This window comes from Sus scrofa, chromosome 13, assembly GCF_000003025.6.
Source record: "Sus scrofa isolate TJ Tabasco breed Duroc chromosome 13, Sscrofa11.1, whole genome shotgun sequence".
NCBI classification, from domain to species: Eukaryota; Metazoa; Chordata; class Mammalia; order Artiodactyla; family Suidae; genus Sus; species Sus scrofa.
Window position 1 is genome coordinate 69441100 of NC_010455.5, and position 18794 is coordinate 69459893.

At 44.5% G+C, this 18794-nt stretch overlaps 1 protein-coding gene across 1 annotated transcript in view; it reads left to right on the forward strand.

Moving 5' to 3' along the window:
- The window catches only part of MRPS25 (mitochondrial ribosomal protein S25), a 24813-nt gene continuing 6019 nt past the window's right edge, over positions 1-18794 (forward strand). The window contains exons 1-2 of the mRNA XM_003358532.5: positions 1-275; positions 4716-4822. Coding sequence (XP_003358580.2) covers positions 142-275; positions 4716-4822 — 241 coding nt within the window. The 5' untranslated portion in view covers positions 1-141. The remainder of the gene's footprint in view (positions 276-4715; positions 4823-18794) is intronic.

Here is an 18794-nt window from a genome sequence, read left to right on the forward strand (position 1 = left end):
GGGAGAACTCTCCCGTGAGTCTGCGCGGGAAGTGGAAAAGCGCGGATAAGGAGTGGCAAGGCAGCCTGGGTGTCGTCTTCTGCGCTAGTGTCTCTGGTCTTTGCTGGTCACGGCCGGCGGTCCGGCTCCTCCGCCGCCGCCATGCCCATGAAGGGCCGCTTCCCCATCCGCCGTACCCTGCAGTATCTTGGCCAGGGGGACGTGGTATTCAAGGACTCGGTGAAGGTCATGACGGTGAACTACAACACGCACGGGGAGCTGGGCGAGGGCGCCAGGTCAGTCCGAGCCATCGGGGCCGCCACGGGGTCCTAATCGCGTGGACGCCTGGCGCTGCGCTAGCGCCTGCAGAATCCTGGGGCTGGTGCTGTTGCCCCATTTCACAGACGGGCAGCGACCCCAAGTTCCACAACCGGGAGAGAACCGCGGCTCCGGGCTGCCCTGGGAGGCCGGAGTCCTCTCAGCGCCCCCAGGTGCCCAGAGCCTAGCGGAGCACAGGCCGGCTGCGGTTGGGTTGGAGCCCAGTGCGGGAGTGACCGGCATCCTTCAGTCTTGGCGCTTGCGCTTGCTGGTTTTGGGCGAGTTGAGTCGCCTCAGTGTCCCACAGAGGATGACACTTCCGTCCCAGGGCCGACGAGGGGGTGCAGTGAAAGGTAACAGTTGCTGGCAGCACGTTTCTGCGTGCTTCTCCTGCGTTAGCTCCTTCGATGTTTACGGAAACCCCACCCTAGAGAGGGGAAGCACGGAGGTTAGGTCGCTTGGTTGTCCAGGGCACTACATCTGGCTCGTGGGTAGTAGCTCTGAAAGTGCTTCGTTCTTGACTGATCACCCTTACAATTGCGGCACACCCTTCCAGCCCCCAGCTTTTTGATGTTTTTCAGGCTACGGAGTAGGGACTCATTGAATGGAAGCTTGCAGTGAAAGTTTTGCATTGAACTTTGAGGCAACAGAGTGCCTTGGGCTTTTCAGGTATTAGGTATAAATTTCCTGAGTGCCTGTTGATGGTAGGCCCCTTGCTTTGTGCTGGGAATCCAAGTCCTGCCTTTCAGAAACTTTGGGGTTGGGTGTGTGGGATGGATCAAAATGAGACAGGAGAGCAACTTTCTGTGGAGGGGCCTTCAGTGCAGGGCTCTTCAGAAGAGCCAGAAGCTATCCTAGCCATTTGCTTTCCACAGGTGAACCCAAGAACTTGGACCTGCTAGCATGGGGTCAGATGGGATGAGGGCTTCCTAGAAGACTTAGTAGTTTTAGGGCTGAGTGGGCACACAGATACTCCTTCACAACCCACTTTGCATCCATCCATCCTTCCACATGAGAAGTCACAGGGCAGAGGCCAAGCAGCTCCTATAAAAGAGGGAGACAGTCTTGTATGGGCCCAAAATAAACTGAAAACTTAGTGCCCAGCCTTGGGATCATGCTCGGCTACATCTTAGCTCTGTAGGCTCCACTTTATCAAGGAGCCAGAAATTCTTATTTTTACGTAAATCTCTGGTTTTTAAATGGTCAATCAAAACATACCTCACACGCTCAAGTATTTTTATACTCTCAGGTGAATAGGAGCCAAACAGCTGTTCTGTGTTTTGCTGTTTCTGGTGCTAAAGGGCTTGTCTCTCCCGTTGGTGCACTTGGGGGCTTGAGCCTGCTTTGACTTGCTCTTTCCAGCCCCACAGGCCTTTGCTTGTTGATGTGCCTCGGCACTTCAGCTGTTCCTCCATTGCAAGTGCCAGTGGCAAAATGCCCCAGGCTAGCCAACCTTAGGGTGTCTGCTGGATGTGTGGGGAGCTGCCTTATTGTCTGAGAACGGAAGTTCCTACTCAGCTTTGCCAGGTGTTCTTGCCTTTAAGATATAATGGAAGTAACAGTTGCTGGCATTTACTGAGTTCTGTGTCTTGGCTGAGCCTCAGAGCCCAGATGAATTGGATGGATGGTGGAGGAACGGTGTAGTGAAGGCCTAAGGCTCACAACCTGATTCTTTGGCTTACTGGCTGTGTGACCTAGGGCAGTTTACTTAACTTTTCTGACCTGTTTTCTTACTGTAAAACCCCACCTCCCAGGATTGTTGTGAGGATTCTAATAAAAGCGCCCAGCAAGGTGTCTGGCACATTAACAGCATGTGCTTGACTAGAAATTAACCTTTGGTTACTAACTTTACTTCCAATACTTCAGCAAGAACCATTTAAAACCCTTGTTGAATGTTTGTCTTCGTAGTTCCAGGTGTGAGATGCTCCTACACGGATGTGGCCCAGTGTATTTGTATGCGGTGTTGGGATCCTCTGCTGTGTGTTGGAATTGAGTACAGGCGTCCTGAGCCCAGCAAAGTCCAGTCCTGTGTGCTGTGATGGTCTCCAAGGCTTAGGGTAGTACCCTGCCTCCATTCCCAACCCAGAGGCAACAACTTTCAACTCGAACCATTTGAGTAGAATTTTACTTTTGTATAGTTAAATACCATAGAGAGTCCTGTCTTACTTTCTTAGCTTTAGGCTTTGTCTATTGACTGGTCACTGTGGAAGACAAGATTTAATTCTCCCACCAGCATTGCCATTCCCCACTCCAACACATGCATACTACTCCTCCATCCTCCAAATATAGTCATTTAAGACTTCTGGATAAAACAGTATTAAATTTTTATAACTTTGTAAACCTATACACATTTGAGCCAAACAAGAGTACTGTGATTATTTTCCATTTTTGCAAAGATTGTTGTTTTTCCTGGGGCCATTAATTGTCATTGCTTTTGTTTTAACTGCAAATTCTGCACCAGTTAGGGATGTCTTCCCAAGCAGATGGTCACTCAATCAGACTTTCTATTGATTCTATCAATTTCTTGAGAATAGACTATAGGCTCCTGTCAGGTCTGGTTGTCCTACGTTGCCATCCTCTTGGCATTAACACTGAAGCACAGAGCAGTAACTTGCCCTGGGTTATACAGCTGGGAAGTGGTAAAGCCAAGCAAGAAGTGAGGGGGAAGAGTAGTTGTTGGCATCTGGAGATTAGGAGGGCTGCCTGTTCAGCGCCTGTGGGGCTGGGACTGGGTTCCAGCCAGGGAGGTGAATACCATGTTTCTCCTCCTCCTCCCCCCATACTTTTGCCAGCACTCTGTGGGCAGAACCCAACACAAAACCAGAGGGCAAGAAGGCCCATTTCCCAGCCCATATTGGTTAGCCACTCAGAATGGAGAGCAGGTGGAGAGGGATCTAGGTGTAGAGTTGTGTCGCAATTGATATACTCAGTCAGGCATTTAAGTTGTTTCTGTTACTTTGCTGTAACAAATAATGTTGCAGTAAACATCACACACTTTGCATTCAGGTGTGACAATACCTAAAGGCAGAGGCAATATTGAGTCAATATCTGTGCCAGTTCCAAACTAACCTCCAGGGAGGTTATACCAATTAGTACACTTAAGGAAATGTTTCCTCAGCAATCTAGGGGGTGAAAAAGGATTTTTTTTTTTTTTGGCCACGCCCACAGCCTGCCAAAGTTCCAAGGCAAGGCATTGAACCTGTGTCACAGCAGTGACTTAAGATGCTGTAGTGACAACACTGGGTCCTTAACATGGTGCACTACAAGGGAACGCCAGGATCATTTAAATTTATGATTTTGTTGGAAAGAAACAGCGGAGTCTTCCTATGATAGGTCTTTTGTTAATGATGTGCCAAACTCTGCATCACGGGAATTAACCTTTTGTTTGGTGTTTTGCAAACATCTGTCTTCTGGTTTGGCACATGCTGATTTTGTTTTGGTAAAATTTGCCATGCAAAGGTTTTAATATCAAATTTATCTCTATTTTAAACCTTTTGAGTTTAGAAGTTTCTCCATTGCTGGATTGTAAAAATATTCCATGTGTGTTTTCATGGTTTCATTTTTTTTTTTAACTTGTGATATAATTTATGTAAAGTGAATACTTGTAGATTAGCTTCTCATATGAGTACACTGTAACCATCACACCAGTCAAGATTGAGGACAAGAATGTTTCACAGTTTCGTGTTGATATTTACACTTCTGCTTTGGTGAGTTTTAGGTTAGTGTGCAGTGTGAGGTAGATTTCTTTTCCCTCCACTGATGAACCAGGAGTCCCAAAACCCATGTTCAGAGAACACATGAGTAGATCCCTGAGACCTGCTTTTCCCAGCTCTGCCTTTTGAGGGGGAGGGTCCTCTGAGAATCTGATGAAAGTTCTGGACTTTTCTCTTTTGAAAAATACACCATTGGAGTTTCCATTGTGGCTCAGTGGTTAACAAACCCGACTAGAATCCATGAGGACGCGGGTTCGATCCCTGGCCTCACCCAGTGGTTAAGGATCTGGCCTTGCTGTGAGCTGTGGTGTAGCTCGCAGACGCGGCTTAGATCCTTCGTTGCTGTGGCTGTGGTATAGCCTGGAACCTCCATAAGCTGCTGGTGTGGCCCTAAAAAGACAAAAAACAAACAAACAAACAAAAAACCACACCAGGAAGTTCTTGTTGTGGCTCAGTGGTAACAAGCCCCTGCTAGTATCCATGAGGATGCGAGTTCAATCCCTGGCCTTCATCATTGGGTTAAGGACCCTATGTTGCTGTGGCTGTGGCGTAGGCAGGCAGCTGCGGCTCTGATTCAAACCTAGCCTGGGAACTTCTATATTCCAAGGGTTTGGCCCTAAAAAGCAGAAAAAGAAAAATTGAAAAATACACCGGTGCATACAGTATTAGGTTAAAAACTCAGGTTTAATTTCATCCATTTTGCAGGAAATTCGTATTTTTCAACATACCTCAGATCCAGTACAAGAACCCCTGGGTGCAGATCACGATGTTTAAGAACATGACGCCATCGCCCTTCCTGAGGTTCTACTTAGGTGAGCAGAACCTGGGCCCTGTGCTGTGGCCCGACATTGGCGTGGCCTGAGGTGGGCGCTTGTAATGCACTTCTCCCCTCCCCTTGGCTTCTGGACCCAGCACACAGTGGCTGCTGAGATCTGGTGTCTCCCCTACACCTTGGGCTCATCTCCGCATGCCTCATATCCTTCGCCCTGGTTGCTCCAGATTCCCTGGCCACACTGCTTTTGTGCCTTCGCTCACACTGCTCCCTCTGTCAGAAATCTCCTTTCTACTTTTCTTTGCTTAATTAAGAAAAAATAATCCTTTGATAATTTGATAATTATCAAAATAATCCTTTGATAATCCCATTGTGGCTCAGTGGTAACAAACTGGACTAGTATCCCTGAGGATACAGGTTTGATCCCTGACCTTGCTCAGTGGTTTAAGGATCTGGTGTTGCCATAAACTGTGGTGTAGGTTGCAGACACAGCTTGGATCCTGTGTTGCTGTGGCTGTGGTGTAGGCCAGCAGCTGTAGCTCTGATTCAGCCCCTGGCCTGGTAACTTCCATATGCCTAGGGTGTAGCCCTAAAAAGAAAAATAATAATAGTCCCTTGAGACTCAGCCTGAGCACCATTTCCCCCAGGAAGCCTTCCCTGCACCTTCGATGGGCCTCCCCTGTCTCCCAGCGCACCTGTGTTTGCATGTGTCCTCTGGACTGGACACGCTGTTGCCACGAGTCACTAAGGCAAAGGCTTATTCAGTTAAGCTGGGCTTGGGGCCCAGAGGTCAGAAGACCTGATATTCTGGCCCAGCTCTCTACTCAGTCATTCTGATCCTGAGCGAGTAACCCACTTCCCTATTTCTCAGGGGAAGGCAAAACATCTCCCTTACACAGTTGTAAGAATCGACTGAAGTGGAAACAGGATATTCTTCCATTCATTCAGTAAATACATACCAAGTGCCTATAAGGACCCAGGTGCTGCCCTATGTGCTGGGGATATCAGGGACCTCTACTGACAAATGTCTCTCGCTTTGTAGAGTCGATGTTCCTGCTGGTGACAGAAAGAATAAGACTCAGTAACATGTTTTGTTAGAAGATGAGTGCTGTGGGAAAAAGAGAAAGGGAGCAAGGTGGAGGTGAGGGGAATGGTGATGGTTTGACAACTTTGTGATTGTATTTTGGGTTTTTTGTTGTCGATTTGTCTTTTTTTTTGCCTTTTCAGGGCCGCATCTGCGGCATATGGAGGTTCCCAGGCTGGAGGTCTAATCGGAGCTGTTGCTGCCAGCCTTTGGGACAGCCACAGCCACGGCAGATCTGACCTGTGTCTGCAACTTGCACCACAGCTCACGACAATGCCGGATCCTTAACCCACTGAGTGAGGCCAGGAATCGAACCCGCAAACTCATGGTTCCTAATCGGATTTGTTTCTGCTTCGCCACAACGGAAACTCCTGTATTTTGTGTTAGTGGATTTTTGTGGGGTAGGGGTGGGTTCGGGTTGTGCCTGCAGCATATTGAAGTTCCTGAGCCAGGGAGTGAATTTATGTCACAGCAGTGGTGTGAGCCGTAGCAGTGACAATGCTGAATCCTCAGTCCCCTGCACCACCAGGCAACTCCTGAGTTGGTGTTTTTAAAAACGCACTTTATTGAGGTGTGATTTACCCACAATAAAATGAGCGGGTCTCTTGTGCATGGAGCAATGGGTTCTGACAGTTGTTAGGTGCCTGTCACTATTTTCCAGTGAGGACAACAACAAAATTTCTCTCTATAAAGTCCCCATCACTGCTTTCCAGTTAATCCCTTGCCCACCAGAGGCACCCACTGTTAGCGGTTCTTTTACCATAGATTGATTTTGTTTTATTTGTTTCAGACCATACTATAAATAGAATCTCACAATATGTGTTCTTCTATATTTTCACTTGTGTTTTTGAGATTCACCACAGTATGTGTATCAACAGTTTATTTTTTAGGGCAGTACCAGCAGCATATGGAGGTTCCCAGGTTAGGGGTCGAATCGGAGCTGCACCTGCTGATTTACACCACAGCCACAGCAACACAGAATCCGAGCTGTGCCTGTGACCTACACCACAGCTCACAGCAACGCTGGATCCTGAACCCACTGAGTAAGGCCGGGGATTGAACCCGAATCCTCATGGATCCCAGTCGGGTTCTTTAACTACTGAGCCGACGAAGGGAACTCCTTAGCAGTTTATTGTTATTGCTGAGTTGTACTCCATTATCAGAATATACCACAAGTTATCCATCTGCTCACCCTTGATGAACATTAGGGGTTTAGTTAGAGGCCAAGACAGAGCTGGAGGTGTGAGATTGATGGGAGGTGAGCAGGGCAGGCCTCCAGGTGGCACGGCAGCTCTGACGTCTCTGGCAGGTGGTGGTGAAGGGAAGTCCTGGATGATCCTTGGGTGAAGTGCAGGTCCTGGACGGAATCCAGGGAGAGCGGAGTGGATCCTGGGGGCTCCAAGGAGGGCCTTGCTTGGAGGGAGGTTCAGGCCACCGCCTCCTGGCAGCTGAGGGTCCTTTGGGAAGGGGCCCGTCTCTGTGGAGGTGGGTGCCCGGTTCTCCTGGGCACAGGGCTTGGTGTGCTGGCTGGGTCGCAGGATAGGCACGGATGTTCTTAAAAAAGCACTGAGTAGGCTTTGCGGTGATCATCATCCTGTCCAGTCATCAGGGTGCAGTCCCACTGCCCACAGCCTCACCTGAACGGGTCCTGTCACTTGCCTTCACTTCCGGTGGCTGCCACAGCAGTTGCCATGAACTTGGTGTCATGAAAACCCAAATATCTCTTGCTGTTGTTGCTGTTTTCCCCCTTGCTTTTGATTTTTTCTTTTGGCCATGCCCATAGCATGTGAAAGTTCCTGGGCCAGGGACGGAAATCAAGCCACAGGTGTAACCAGAGCCACAGCAGTGACAATGCCACATCCTTAACCTGCTGCATCACAAGGGAACTCCCCAAATTTCCTGTCTCACAGTTTTGTAGGTTAAAAATCTAGCACAGTGTAAAATCATGGTGTTAGCAGAGCCTTCCTCCCTAGAAGGAAGGCTCTAGGAGGTGAACCCATTGCCATGCCTCTTCAGCATCCTTTGGCTTGCGGTCCCTCCCTCCAAGAAGCCCAGCCATGTTCCTGTCTGGCCCTCTCCCACAGCCACACATCCTCTGACCACAGCCCAGGAGGTTCTCTGACTTAAAGGACCATGTGATTAATGGGGCCACCAGCTTATCCAGGAAAACCTCTCCAATTCCAGATTCCCTCGGCCACATCAGGTGTCATATTCTAGGGGACTAAAGGGGGCTTCTTTGAGGGCTGTTCTTCTCACCACATAAAGTCTTTTCAGTATTAGCCTTTCCAGTGGGTGTAGATCTCGTTGATGTTTAAATTTGCATTTCCCTCTTTCTTTCTTTTTTTTTTTTTTTTGTCTTTCCTAGGGCCACACCCAAGGCATATGGAGGTTCCCAGGCTAGGGGTCGAATTGGAGCTACAGCTGCCAGCCTACACCACAGCCACAGCAACACAGAATCGGAGCCACATCTGCAACCTACCCCACAGCTCACAGCAAGCCGGATCCTTATCCCACTGAGGGAGGCCAGGGATCGAACCCATAACCTCATGGTTCCTAGTTGGATTTGGTAACCACTGAGCCACAATGGGAACTCCCCCTGTTTTTTTCATTTGCTTGCTGGCCATTCATGTATTTCTTTTGTAAAGAATCTATGTGGATCTTTTGCGCATGAAAAAAAGATGGGGACTGTTTTCTTGTTGAGTTGTTTATATATTCTAGATTCAGTTATTTTGTGGGATACATGTATTATGTGTATTTTCTCTGCTGTGGCTGGCTTTTCATTGGCTCTTTTTTTGGCTATACCTGAAGCATGTAGAAGTTCCTGGGCCAGACTTCAGACTTGCTGAGCCATCAGGGAACTCCCTGGAGTTTTAAATGTGATAAGCTCCAACTTATCAGTGTTTTCTTTTATATTTAGTACTTTTTGTGTCCTGTCCAAGAAACCTATCTGCCCCAAAGTCACAAAGATTTTCTCCTATGTTTCCTTTATAACTTTTGTCATCCTAGGTTTTACATGTGGGTCTATGATTTGGTTAATTGTGTTTTAGAGCTACACATTGAGCTAGAGATTGAGGTTCGTGTTTGGTTATTTAGATTTGGGATATTCAGTTGTTCTAGCACCATTTGTTGAAAGACAGTCCTTTCCCTTATTTCCTTGGCATCTTTGTCACAAGTCACAACCACGAGTGGGTAAAGAAAATCCATGTAATCATTCAGTGGAATATTACTTAGCCATGAAAATTAAGTAAGTACTAACAGGTGCTACAACAAGGATGAACCTTGAAAACATGCCAACTGAAAGAAGGCAGATGCACAAGGCCACACAGTGTGTGATTCCATTTGTGTGAGGTGTCCAGAATGGACAATGCCATAGGGACAGAAGGTGGTTGTTGGGCTGGGACTGGAGTGGTGTGTGTAATGGAAAGTGACTGCTGGATAGGTACAGGGTTTCTTTTGGGGGTCACGAGAAGGTGCTGGAACCTAGATAGTGGTCATGGTTGCACAACATTGTGAATGTACTAAAAACCGATAAATTGTATACTTTAAGACCGTTAAATAGTGAATTTTATGTTATATGTATTTTACAACAGCAACAACAAAAAATCACCTGACCATATATTTCTGAACTCTAGTTTTTAATTTTTAGTTGAAGCTGGAACCTTAGCTCACCGAGCAAGGCCAGGGACAGAACCCGTATCCCATGGATCCTAGTTGGGTTTGTTAACTGCTGAGCCATGAAGGGAGCTCCCCAACATTTGTTATTTGTGTCCTTTTTTCCCCTTTTTTGGCCACCCGAAAGCATATGGAGTTCCCAGGCCATAGATTAGATCCAAGCCCTCCTTGTGACCTACTTCGCATCTTTGTCAAAGTCAGACACTTAACCCACTGACTGAGGCCAGGGATCTAACATGCAACCTCACAGAGATAATACTGGGTCCTTAACTGAGCCACAACTGGAACTCTTTTTTTGTTTTTTTTTTTTCTCAAAATGAATTTGGCCCTTGTAAGTTCTTTGCATTTCCATATAAACTTTAAAATCAATTTGCCAGTTTCTAGGAAAAAAGCTTGCTGGGATTTTGATGGGAATTATATTATAGCTCACTGAAGATAATGGACATTTTAAAATTATTGAGTATGTTTTGTGACTATTGTAAAAGGTATTTTTTAAAAAAGTTTCATTTTCAGTTCTTTGTTAGCACCAGACAACTTCGTAGAAGAACAGCTGGTTTTATATATGGGCCTTTATGTTGCAACCATGCAATTTTACTTATTTTGGTAGTTTGTATTTTCTAAATTCCTTAGGATTTTCTGCATACACAGTCATTCCACCTGTAAATAAATAAAGTCAGTGTTGTTTCTTTAAAAATGTTTTTTAGGAGTTCTCGTCGTGGCGCAGTGGTTAACGAATCCGACTAGGAACCATGAGGTTGCGGGTTCGGTCCCTGCCCTCGCTCAGTGGGTTAACGATCCGGCGTTGCTGTGAGCTGTGGTGTAGGTTGCAGACGCGGCTCGGATCCCGAGTTGCTGTGGCTCTGGCGTAGGCCAGTGGCTACAGCTCCGATTCAACCCCTAGCCTGGGAACCTCCATATGCTGCGGGAGCGGCCCAAAGAAGTAGCAAAAAGACAAAAAAAAAAAAAAAAAAAAGTTTTTTATTATAGTTGATTTAGTATTCTGTCAATTTCTGCTGTTAAGCAAAGTGACCCAGTTATACATATATACATTTTTTTTTCTCATAATACCTTCCATCATGTTCCATCACAAGTGATTGGATATAGTTCCCTGTGCTGTACGCAGAATCTCATTGCTTATCCACTCCAAATGCAATAGTTTACATTGATTAACCACAAACTGCTGGTCCATCCCATTCCCTCCCACTCCCCCATGGCAACCACAAGTCTGTTCTCTATGTCCATGAGTTTGTTTCTATTTTATAAATAGGTTCATTTTTGCCATATTTTAGTTTCCACATATAGGTGATATGATACGGTATTTGTCTTTCTTTCTGACTTACTTCACTTAGTATGAGAATCATTCCATCCATGGTGCTGCATATGGCATTATTTCATTCTTTTTTATGGCTGAGTAGTATTCCATTGTGTATATGTACCACACCTTCTGTATCCGTTTATCTGTTGGTGGACATTTAGGTTGTTTCTATAGCTTGGCTATTGTGAATTGTGCTGCATTGAACATTTGCAACTATTTTCTTCCATTCTGTAGGTTCTTTTTTTTTTCCCCCTATGGTTTTCTTTGCTGTACAAAAGCTTTAAGTTTGATTAGGTCCCATTGGTTTATTTTTGTTTTTATATCTATTGCCTTGGGAGATTAATTTAAGGAAACATTCGTATGGTTGATGTCAGGGAATGCTTTGCCTGTGTTCTCTTCTAGGAGTTTGATGGTGTCTTGTCTTATGTTTAAGTCTTTAGGCCATTCTGAGTTTATTTTTGTGTATGGTGTGAGGGTGTGTTCCAGTTTCAGTGATTTACCTGCAGCTGTCCAGTTTTCCCTAAAGTACTGCTTATCGAAGAGACTGTCTTTTCCCTATTTTATATTCTTGCCTCTTTTGTCAAAGATTCATTGATCATAGGTGTCTGGATTTATTTCTGGGTTCTCTATTCTGTTCCATTGATCTGTTTGTCTTTTTTTGTACCAATACCACACTGTCTTGATGACTAGCTTTGTAGTATTGTCTGAAGTCTGGGAGAGTAATGCCTCCTGCTTTTTTTTTTTCCCTTCAAGATTGCTCTGGCAGTTCTGGGTCTTTAATGGTTCTATATAAATTTTTGGATTGTTTATTCTAGTTGTGTGAAAAATGTCATGGGTAATTTGATAGGGATTGCGTTAAATCTGTACATTGCTTTGGGTGGTATGGCTTTTTTTTTTGGGGGGGGTGGTCTTTTTTTTTTTTTTTGCCTTTTCTAGGGCCACTCCTGCGGCACATGGAGGTTCCCAGGCTAGGGGTCCAATCAGAGCTGCAGCCACCGGCCTACGCCAGAGCCACAGCAACGCAGGATCCAAGCCATGTCTGTGACCTACACCAGAGCTCACGGGGAACGCCGGATCCTTAACTCACTGAGCAAGGCCAGGGATCAAACTTGCAACCTCATGGTTCCTAGTCAGATTCGTTAACCACTGTGCCACGATGGAAACTCCTGGTATGGCTATTTTAATGACATTAATTCTTCCAATCCAGGAGCATGGGCTATCTTTCCATTTCTTTGAATCCTCTTTAATTTCCTTGATTAATGTTTTATAGTTTTCAGCATATAAGTTTCACCTCCTTGGTCAGGTTTATTTCCAGGTATTTGATTTTTTCGAAGTGCTATTTTAAAAGGTATTTTTAAATACTTTGTATTTTTATATTCCTTTTCTAATATTTCATACTGAAATGCAAATAATTTCTGAATGTTAATCTTGTATCTTGTTTCTTTGCTGAATTCGTTGATCAGTTCAGAGTAGTTTTTGTGTGGAATCTTGAGGGTTTTCTATATATAGTATCATATCTGCATAGAGTGACAATTTCACCTCCTCCCCCCACCCTTTTTTTTTTGCTTTTCAGGGCTGCACTTGCAGCAAATGTAGGTTCCTAAGCTAGGGGTCAAATCAGAGCTACAGCTGCTGGCCTACACCACAGCCATAGGGATATAGAATCCGAGCCTCATCTGTGACCTACCCCACAGCAATGCCGGATCCTTAACTCACTGAGTGAGGCCAGGGATCAAACTCACAACCTCATGGATGCTGGTCAGATTTGTTTCCGCTGAACTCCTTATCTTCCACTTTGGGTACCTTTTATTTCTTTTTTTGGTCTGATTGCTATGGCTAGGACTGGCAATACTATGTTGAATAAAAGCGGTGAGAGTGGACATCTTTGTCTTGTTCCAGGTTGTAGTGGGCATGCTTTCACCTTCTCTCTGTTGAGTTTTCTATTCAGTGTGGGTTTGTCATAAATGGCTTTTATTATGTTAAGGTTATGCTCCCACTATTCCCACTTTGGTACGTGTTTTTAGCATGAATGGATGCTGGGTTTTGGCAAATGCTCTTTCTGCATCTATTGAGATGATCATGTGGTTTTTGACTTTTCTTTTGTCAATGTGGTGTATGACATTGATTGATTTACATATGTTGAACCATCCTTGTGAACTCTGGATGAATCCCACTTGGTTGTGCTCTATGTTCCTTTATATGTTGGATTCGGTTGGCTAAAATTTCGTTAAGAATTTTTGCGTCTATACTTATCAAAGGTATTGACCTATGATTTTCTTTTTTGGTAGTATCTTTGTCTGTTTTTGGTATTCAGGTGATGGTGGCTTCCTAGAATGTCTTTGGGAGTATTCTTTCTTCAGTCTTTTGGAAAAGTTTAAGAAGAATGGGTATAAGTTCTTTGTGTGTTTGGTAGAATTTGCCTGTGAAGCCATCTGGTCCTGGACTTGTGTTTGTATGAGTGTTTTTTTTTTTCTTTTTGTCTTTTTCTAGGGCTGCACATGAGGCACATGGAGATTCCCAGACTAGGGGTCGAATCGGAGCTGTAGCTGCCGGCCTACGCCACAGCCACAGCAACTCGGGATCCGAGCTGTGTCTTCGATCTACACCACAGCTCACAGCAACGCCAGATCCTTAACCCACTGAGCAAGGCCAGGGATTGAACCTGCAACCTCATGGTTCCTAGTTGGATTCGTTAACCACTCAGCCAAGATGGGAACTCCTGTATGAGTATTTTTATTACATACTCAGTTTCATTTCTACTTAAGGGTCTGTTCAGATGATCAATTTCTTCTTGATTCAGTTTTGGTAGGCTGTAAGTCTCTAGAAAGGTCCATTTCTTCTAGGTTGTCAAATTTGTTAGCATATAATTGTTCATGGTATTCTTTTCTGGATTTTTTTTTGTGTATGTATTTCCACATTATCTGTTGAGATTTCTCCTTTTTCATTCTTATTTTGTTTATTTGGGTTCTTTCTTGGTGGGTCTGGCTAGAGGTTTGTCAATTTTGTTTACCCTTTCAAGGAACTAGCCCTTGGTTTTATTTATTTTTCTACTGTTTTTTGAATCTCTTTTTATTGATTTCCTCTCTTAGCTTAATGATTTCCTTCCTTCTGCTGACTTTAGGTTTGGTTTGTTCTTTTTGTAATTCTTTAGGTGGTAGGTTAAATTGATGATTTGAAGTTTTTCTTTTTTGAGGAATGCCTGTATCACTATGAACTTCCCTCTAAGAACTGCTTTTGCAGCATCCCATAGATTTTGAATGGTTGTGTTTTCATTATCATTTGTCTGGAGGTATTTTTAATTTCCTTTTTGATTTTCCTGCTACCCCATTGGTTTTTTAGTAGCGTGTTGTTTAGTCTCCATACAGTCAGGTTTTTTTTTTTTTTACCTCTTTTCCTATGGTTGATTTCTAGTTTTATGCCATTGTGGTCAGAGAAGATGCTTGAAATAATTTCTGTATTCTTAAATTTGTTGAGGTTAGTTTTGTGCCCCAGAATATGGTTAGTCCTTGAAAATGTTCTATATACACTTGAAAAAAAAAAAAGTATATTCTGGGTTTTTTGGATGAAATGTCCTAAAAATATCAATTAAGTCTAACTGTTCTATTGTGTCATTTAGGATCTGTGTTGCCTTACTGATTTTCTATCTAGAGGATCTATCCATCGATATGAGTCAGGTGTTAAAATCTGCTATTATTGTATTCCCATCAATTTCACCTTTTGTCTGTTAGTATTTGTTGTATGTATTTGGGTACTCCTGTATTAGGGGCATATATGCGTGTCGTGTGTGTGTGTGTGTGTGTGTGTGTGTGTTGTGTGTGTTTTGTGGGTCTCACCCATGGCATATGGAGATTCCCAGGCTAGGGGTTGAATTGGAGCTACAGCTGCCGGCCTATGCCATAGCTCACGGCAGCACCAGATCCTTAACCCACTGAGAGAGGCCAGGGGTGGAACCTGCATCCTCATAGATAGCAGTCAGATTTGTTTCCACTAAGCCACATTGGGAACTCCAAGGGGCATATGTATTGATGAGTGTAATATCCTCTTCTTGAATGGATCCTTTTATCATTAAATAGTGTCCTTCTTTACCTTTCATTTTTCATTCATTTTTTCTTTTTTCTTTTTTGTCTTTTTAGGGCCATGCCTGCAGCATATGGAGGTTCCCAGGCTAGGGGTCCAACTGGAGCTGTAACTGTTGGCCTATGTCACAGCCAGATCCAAGCTGAGTCTATGACCTACATCACAGCTCATGGCAATGCCAGATCCTTAACCCTCTGAGTGAGGCCAGGGTTCAAACTTGCATCCTCAGGGTTACTAGTCAGATTTGCTTCCACTGAGCCATGATGGGAACTCCTCTTTGTCTTTCTTTACGGCCTTTGTTTTTTGGGTTTTTTTTGGTCTTTTTTGTCTTTTCCAGGGCCACACCCATGGCATATGGAGGTTCCCAGGCTAGGAGTCTAATTGGAGTTGTAGCTGCCAGCCATAGCCACAGACACAGCAGTGCAGGATCTGAGCCCGCATCACGGCAACGCTGGATCCCCAACCCACTGAGCAAGCCCAGGGATCAAACCTTCAATCTCATCGTTCTTAGTTGGATTAATTAACCACTGAGCCACAACAAGAACTCCAGTGGCCTTTGTTTTAAAGTCCATTTTGTCTGATATGAGTATTGCAGCTCTCACTTTCCTGCCTTTTCCATTTGCATGAAATATCTTTTTCCATCCCCTCACTTTCAATTTATATGTGTCCTTTGCCCTAGGGTGAGTCTCTTATAGGCACCGTATTGTAGGTTTTTGGTTTTTTTTAATCTGCCACTCTTTTTCTTTGATTAAGGCATTCAGTCCATTGACATTTAAGGTAATTATTGATGAATATGTATCTGTTACCATTTTAAACTGTTTTCCGGTTGAGTTTCTCATTTCTTTTTTTTGGTTGGATGATTTCCTTTTATTTTATGCGTGATCCTCTTCTTTTTATTTTTTTTTAATTTATTTTTTGTATTTTTTAGGGTCACACCCATGGCATATGGAAGTTCCCAGACTAGGGGTTCAATAGGTGCTGCAGCTGCCAGCCCATGCCACAGCAATGCCAGGTCTGAGCCGTGTCTGCGACCTACACCCCAGCTAAGGGCAATGCTGGATCCTTAACCCCCTGAGTAAGGCCTGGAATTGAACCCACATCCTCATCGATAGTAGTCAGATCTGTTGCCCACTGAGCCACAATAGGAACTCCTCTTTTTAGTTCTTGTGAATGTATTGTTTGGTTTTGATTTGTGGTTGTCCTGTTTCTCAAGTATGTAAACCTCTTCCCCTGTCTGCTTGCCTTAGCCTGATAATTATGTAGGCTCAAACACATTCTAAAAAAAAGTCTAGATTTTTCTTCCTTCCTTCCCCATGTTTTATGATTTTAATGTCTTTTTTTTTTTTTTTTTTTTACATCTTCATATTTATCTTTTTGCTGTTACTTGTGTTTATCGTCACTTTTACAAATAGTTTTTTTCTTTTAGATCTGTATACTGGCTTATTTAAGTGGTTACTTTCCAATTGTGATTTTCTCCATCCTATATCTTCTTACTCCTTTCCTATTTAGAGGAGACCTTTGAGTATTTATTTTAGAACAGGTTTAGACGTTTTTGTTTTGTTTTGTTTTTGCTTTTTAAGGCCGCACCCTTGCACATGGAAGTTCCCGTGCTAGGGGTCAAATTGGAGCTATAACTGCTGGCCTACACCACAGCCACGCAGTGTTGGATCCGAGCCAAGTCTCTGACCTATGCTATAGCTCATGGCTGCGTCAGATCCCTGACCACTGAGGGAGGCCAGGAATTGAACCCAAGTCCTCATGGATACTGGTCAGGTTCATTACCCACTGAGCCATGAAGGAAATCCTAGAGCAGTTTGGTACTGCTGTATTCTTTTAGTTTTTGTTTGTTGCAGAAATTCTTTGTCTCCTTCTATTTTAAATGATATTCTTGCTGGGTAGAGTATTCTAGGCTGCAAATTTTTCCCTTTTAGAACTTTGAATGTATCTTGCCACTCTATTCTGGCCTTGAAGTGTTTCTGTAGAGAAATTAGCTGATGGCCTTATGGGGTTCCCTTTATTAACTTTTTCTCTTGCAGCCTTTATAATCCTCTCCGTATCTTTAACTTTTGCCATTTTTATTATATGTCTTGGTGTGGGTCTGTTTGGGTTCAACTTGTTTAGGGCCCTTTGTGCTTTCTGTATCTTTCTTGATATCTTTTTCCTTTAGAATTGGAAAGTTTTCAGCCATAATTTTCTCAAATATATTTTCAATCCCCTTTTTCTTCTCCTTCTGGAGCCCCAGTTACGTGTAGATTGTCCGACTTTATATTATCCCATACATCTCTTATATTGCTTTCATGCTTTTTTTGGGGGGGGAGCGGTTCTTTATAAGGCCATACTGGCAGCATATAGAAAGTTCCCAGGCTAAAGGTCGAATCACTACAGCTGCCGGCCTACGCCACAGCCACAGCAATGCAGGATTCAAGCCATGTCTGCAACCTACACCACAGGTCAGTGCAATGTCGGATCCCCAACCTACTGAATTAGGCCAGGGATCGAACCCCCGTCCTCATGGATACTAGTCATATTTGTTTCTGTTGTGCCACAATGGGAACTCCTACTTTCATGTTTTTTTATTTGGTTCTGTCTGCTCTTCTGATTGAGTGATTTCCATTGTTCAGTCTTCCACATCACTTATCCCTTCCTCTGCATTATTCATTCTGCTCTTCATTGCCTTTAATTCACCTTGCATCTCTGCAAACTAATTTTCTGATTTTTCTTGGCTTCTCCTTGTATTTTCTAGTTCCTTTCTAAAGTAATCTGCATTACTGTTCATATTACTTTATGAACGCTCTTAATTTCTTCAGAATTTTCACTGTCTCCTTTTTGAACTCTATTAGACTGCAGGAGTCTGTTTCATTGTTTGCTCCTTCAGGGGAATTCTCTTCTTTTAACTGGGAATAGTTCCTGAACTTCTTCATTTTGCTTCTATTTTTCTTTTTCTTTTTTTTTTTTTTGTCTTTTGTTTTTTTTTGTTGTTGTTGTTGTTGTTGCTATTTCTTGGGCCGCTCCCGCGGCATATGGAGGTTCCCAGGCTAGGGGTTGAATCGGAGCTGTAGCCACCGGCCTACGCCAGAGCCACAGCAACGCGGGATCCGAGCCGCGTCTGCAACCTACACCACAGCTCACGGCAACGCCGGATCGTTCACCCACTGAGCAAGGGCAGGGACCGAACCCGCAACCTCATGGTTCCTAGTCGGATTCGTTAACCACTGCGCCACGACGGGAACTCCGCTTCTATTTTTCTTATTCTCTGAGTTTAGGGAAAACAATTACCATAGACCTGGAGGGCTGTTTATATGCAAGGGCACCCTTAGGTTGTTTGTGAGGGCTCACTTTTCTTTCTTTGGCATGAGGGCTGCTTTTGGTTTGGATGCATGCTGTCTCTTTCCTCAGTGTGTGCAGGCTGCTGTCCCCTTATAGGGGGTGTGCTAGTGTGTGGCTTCTCTGTGCTGCCAGAGAGATGGAGGCAATGGGCAGGGCCTGTAGTCAGTGCCTGGTGCTGGGCCCTTGCCATTAGCGAGGACCTGTGGGGAGGTGGTGCAGGCTGCTGCTGGTTGCAGTGACCCTCAGGCAGGTGGAGCTGGTACCCAGAGCTTTTGGCAGTGGCGACAGCAGGACATGTGCATTCCCAGAGGAGTGAGAGCAACAATGGGTGGCGCTCAGTTGCGGTGCCCTCTTCTGTGGCGTCCCCTGTGTTGATCTGGGGCTGCAGGTGGTGCCTGTTCACGGACCCCTTGTGGTGGCAGGCCACGCCTACCTCTGGAGTCTGAGATGGCTGTGGTGGTTTGCCCCTGCCAGTGGCCTGCACAAGAGGTGCCCCACCAACTGAGAGCCCATGCCTGTGTAGAGAAAGATATTGCT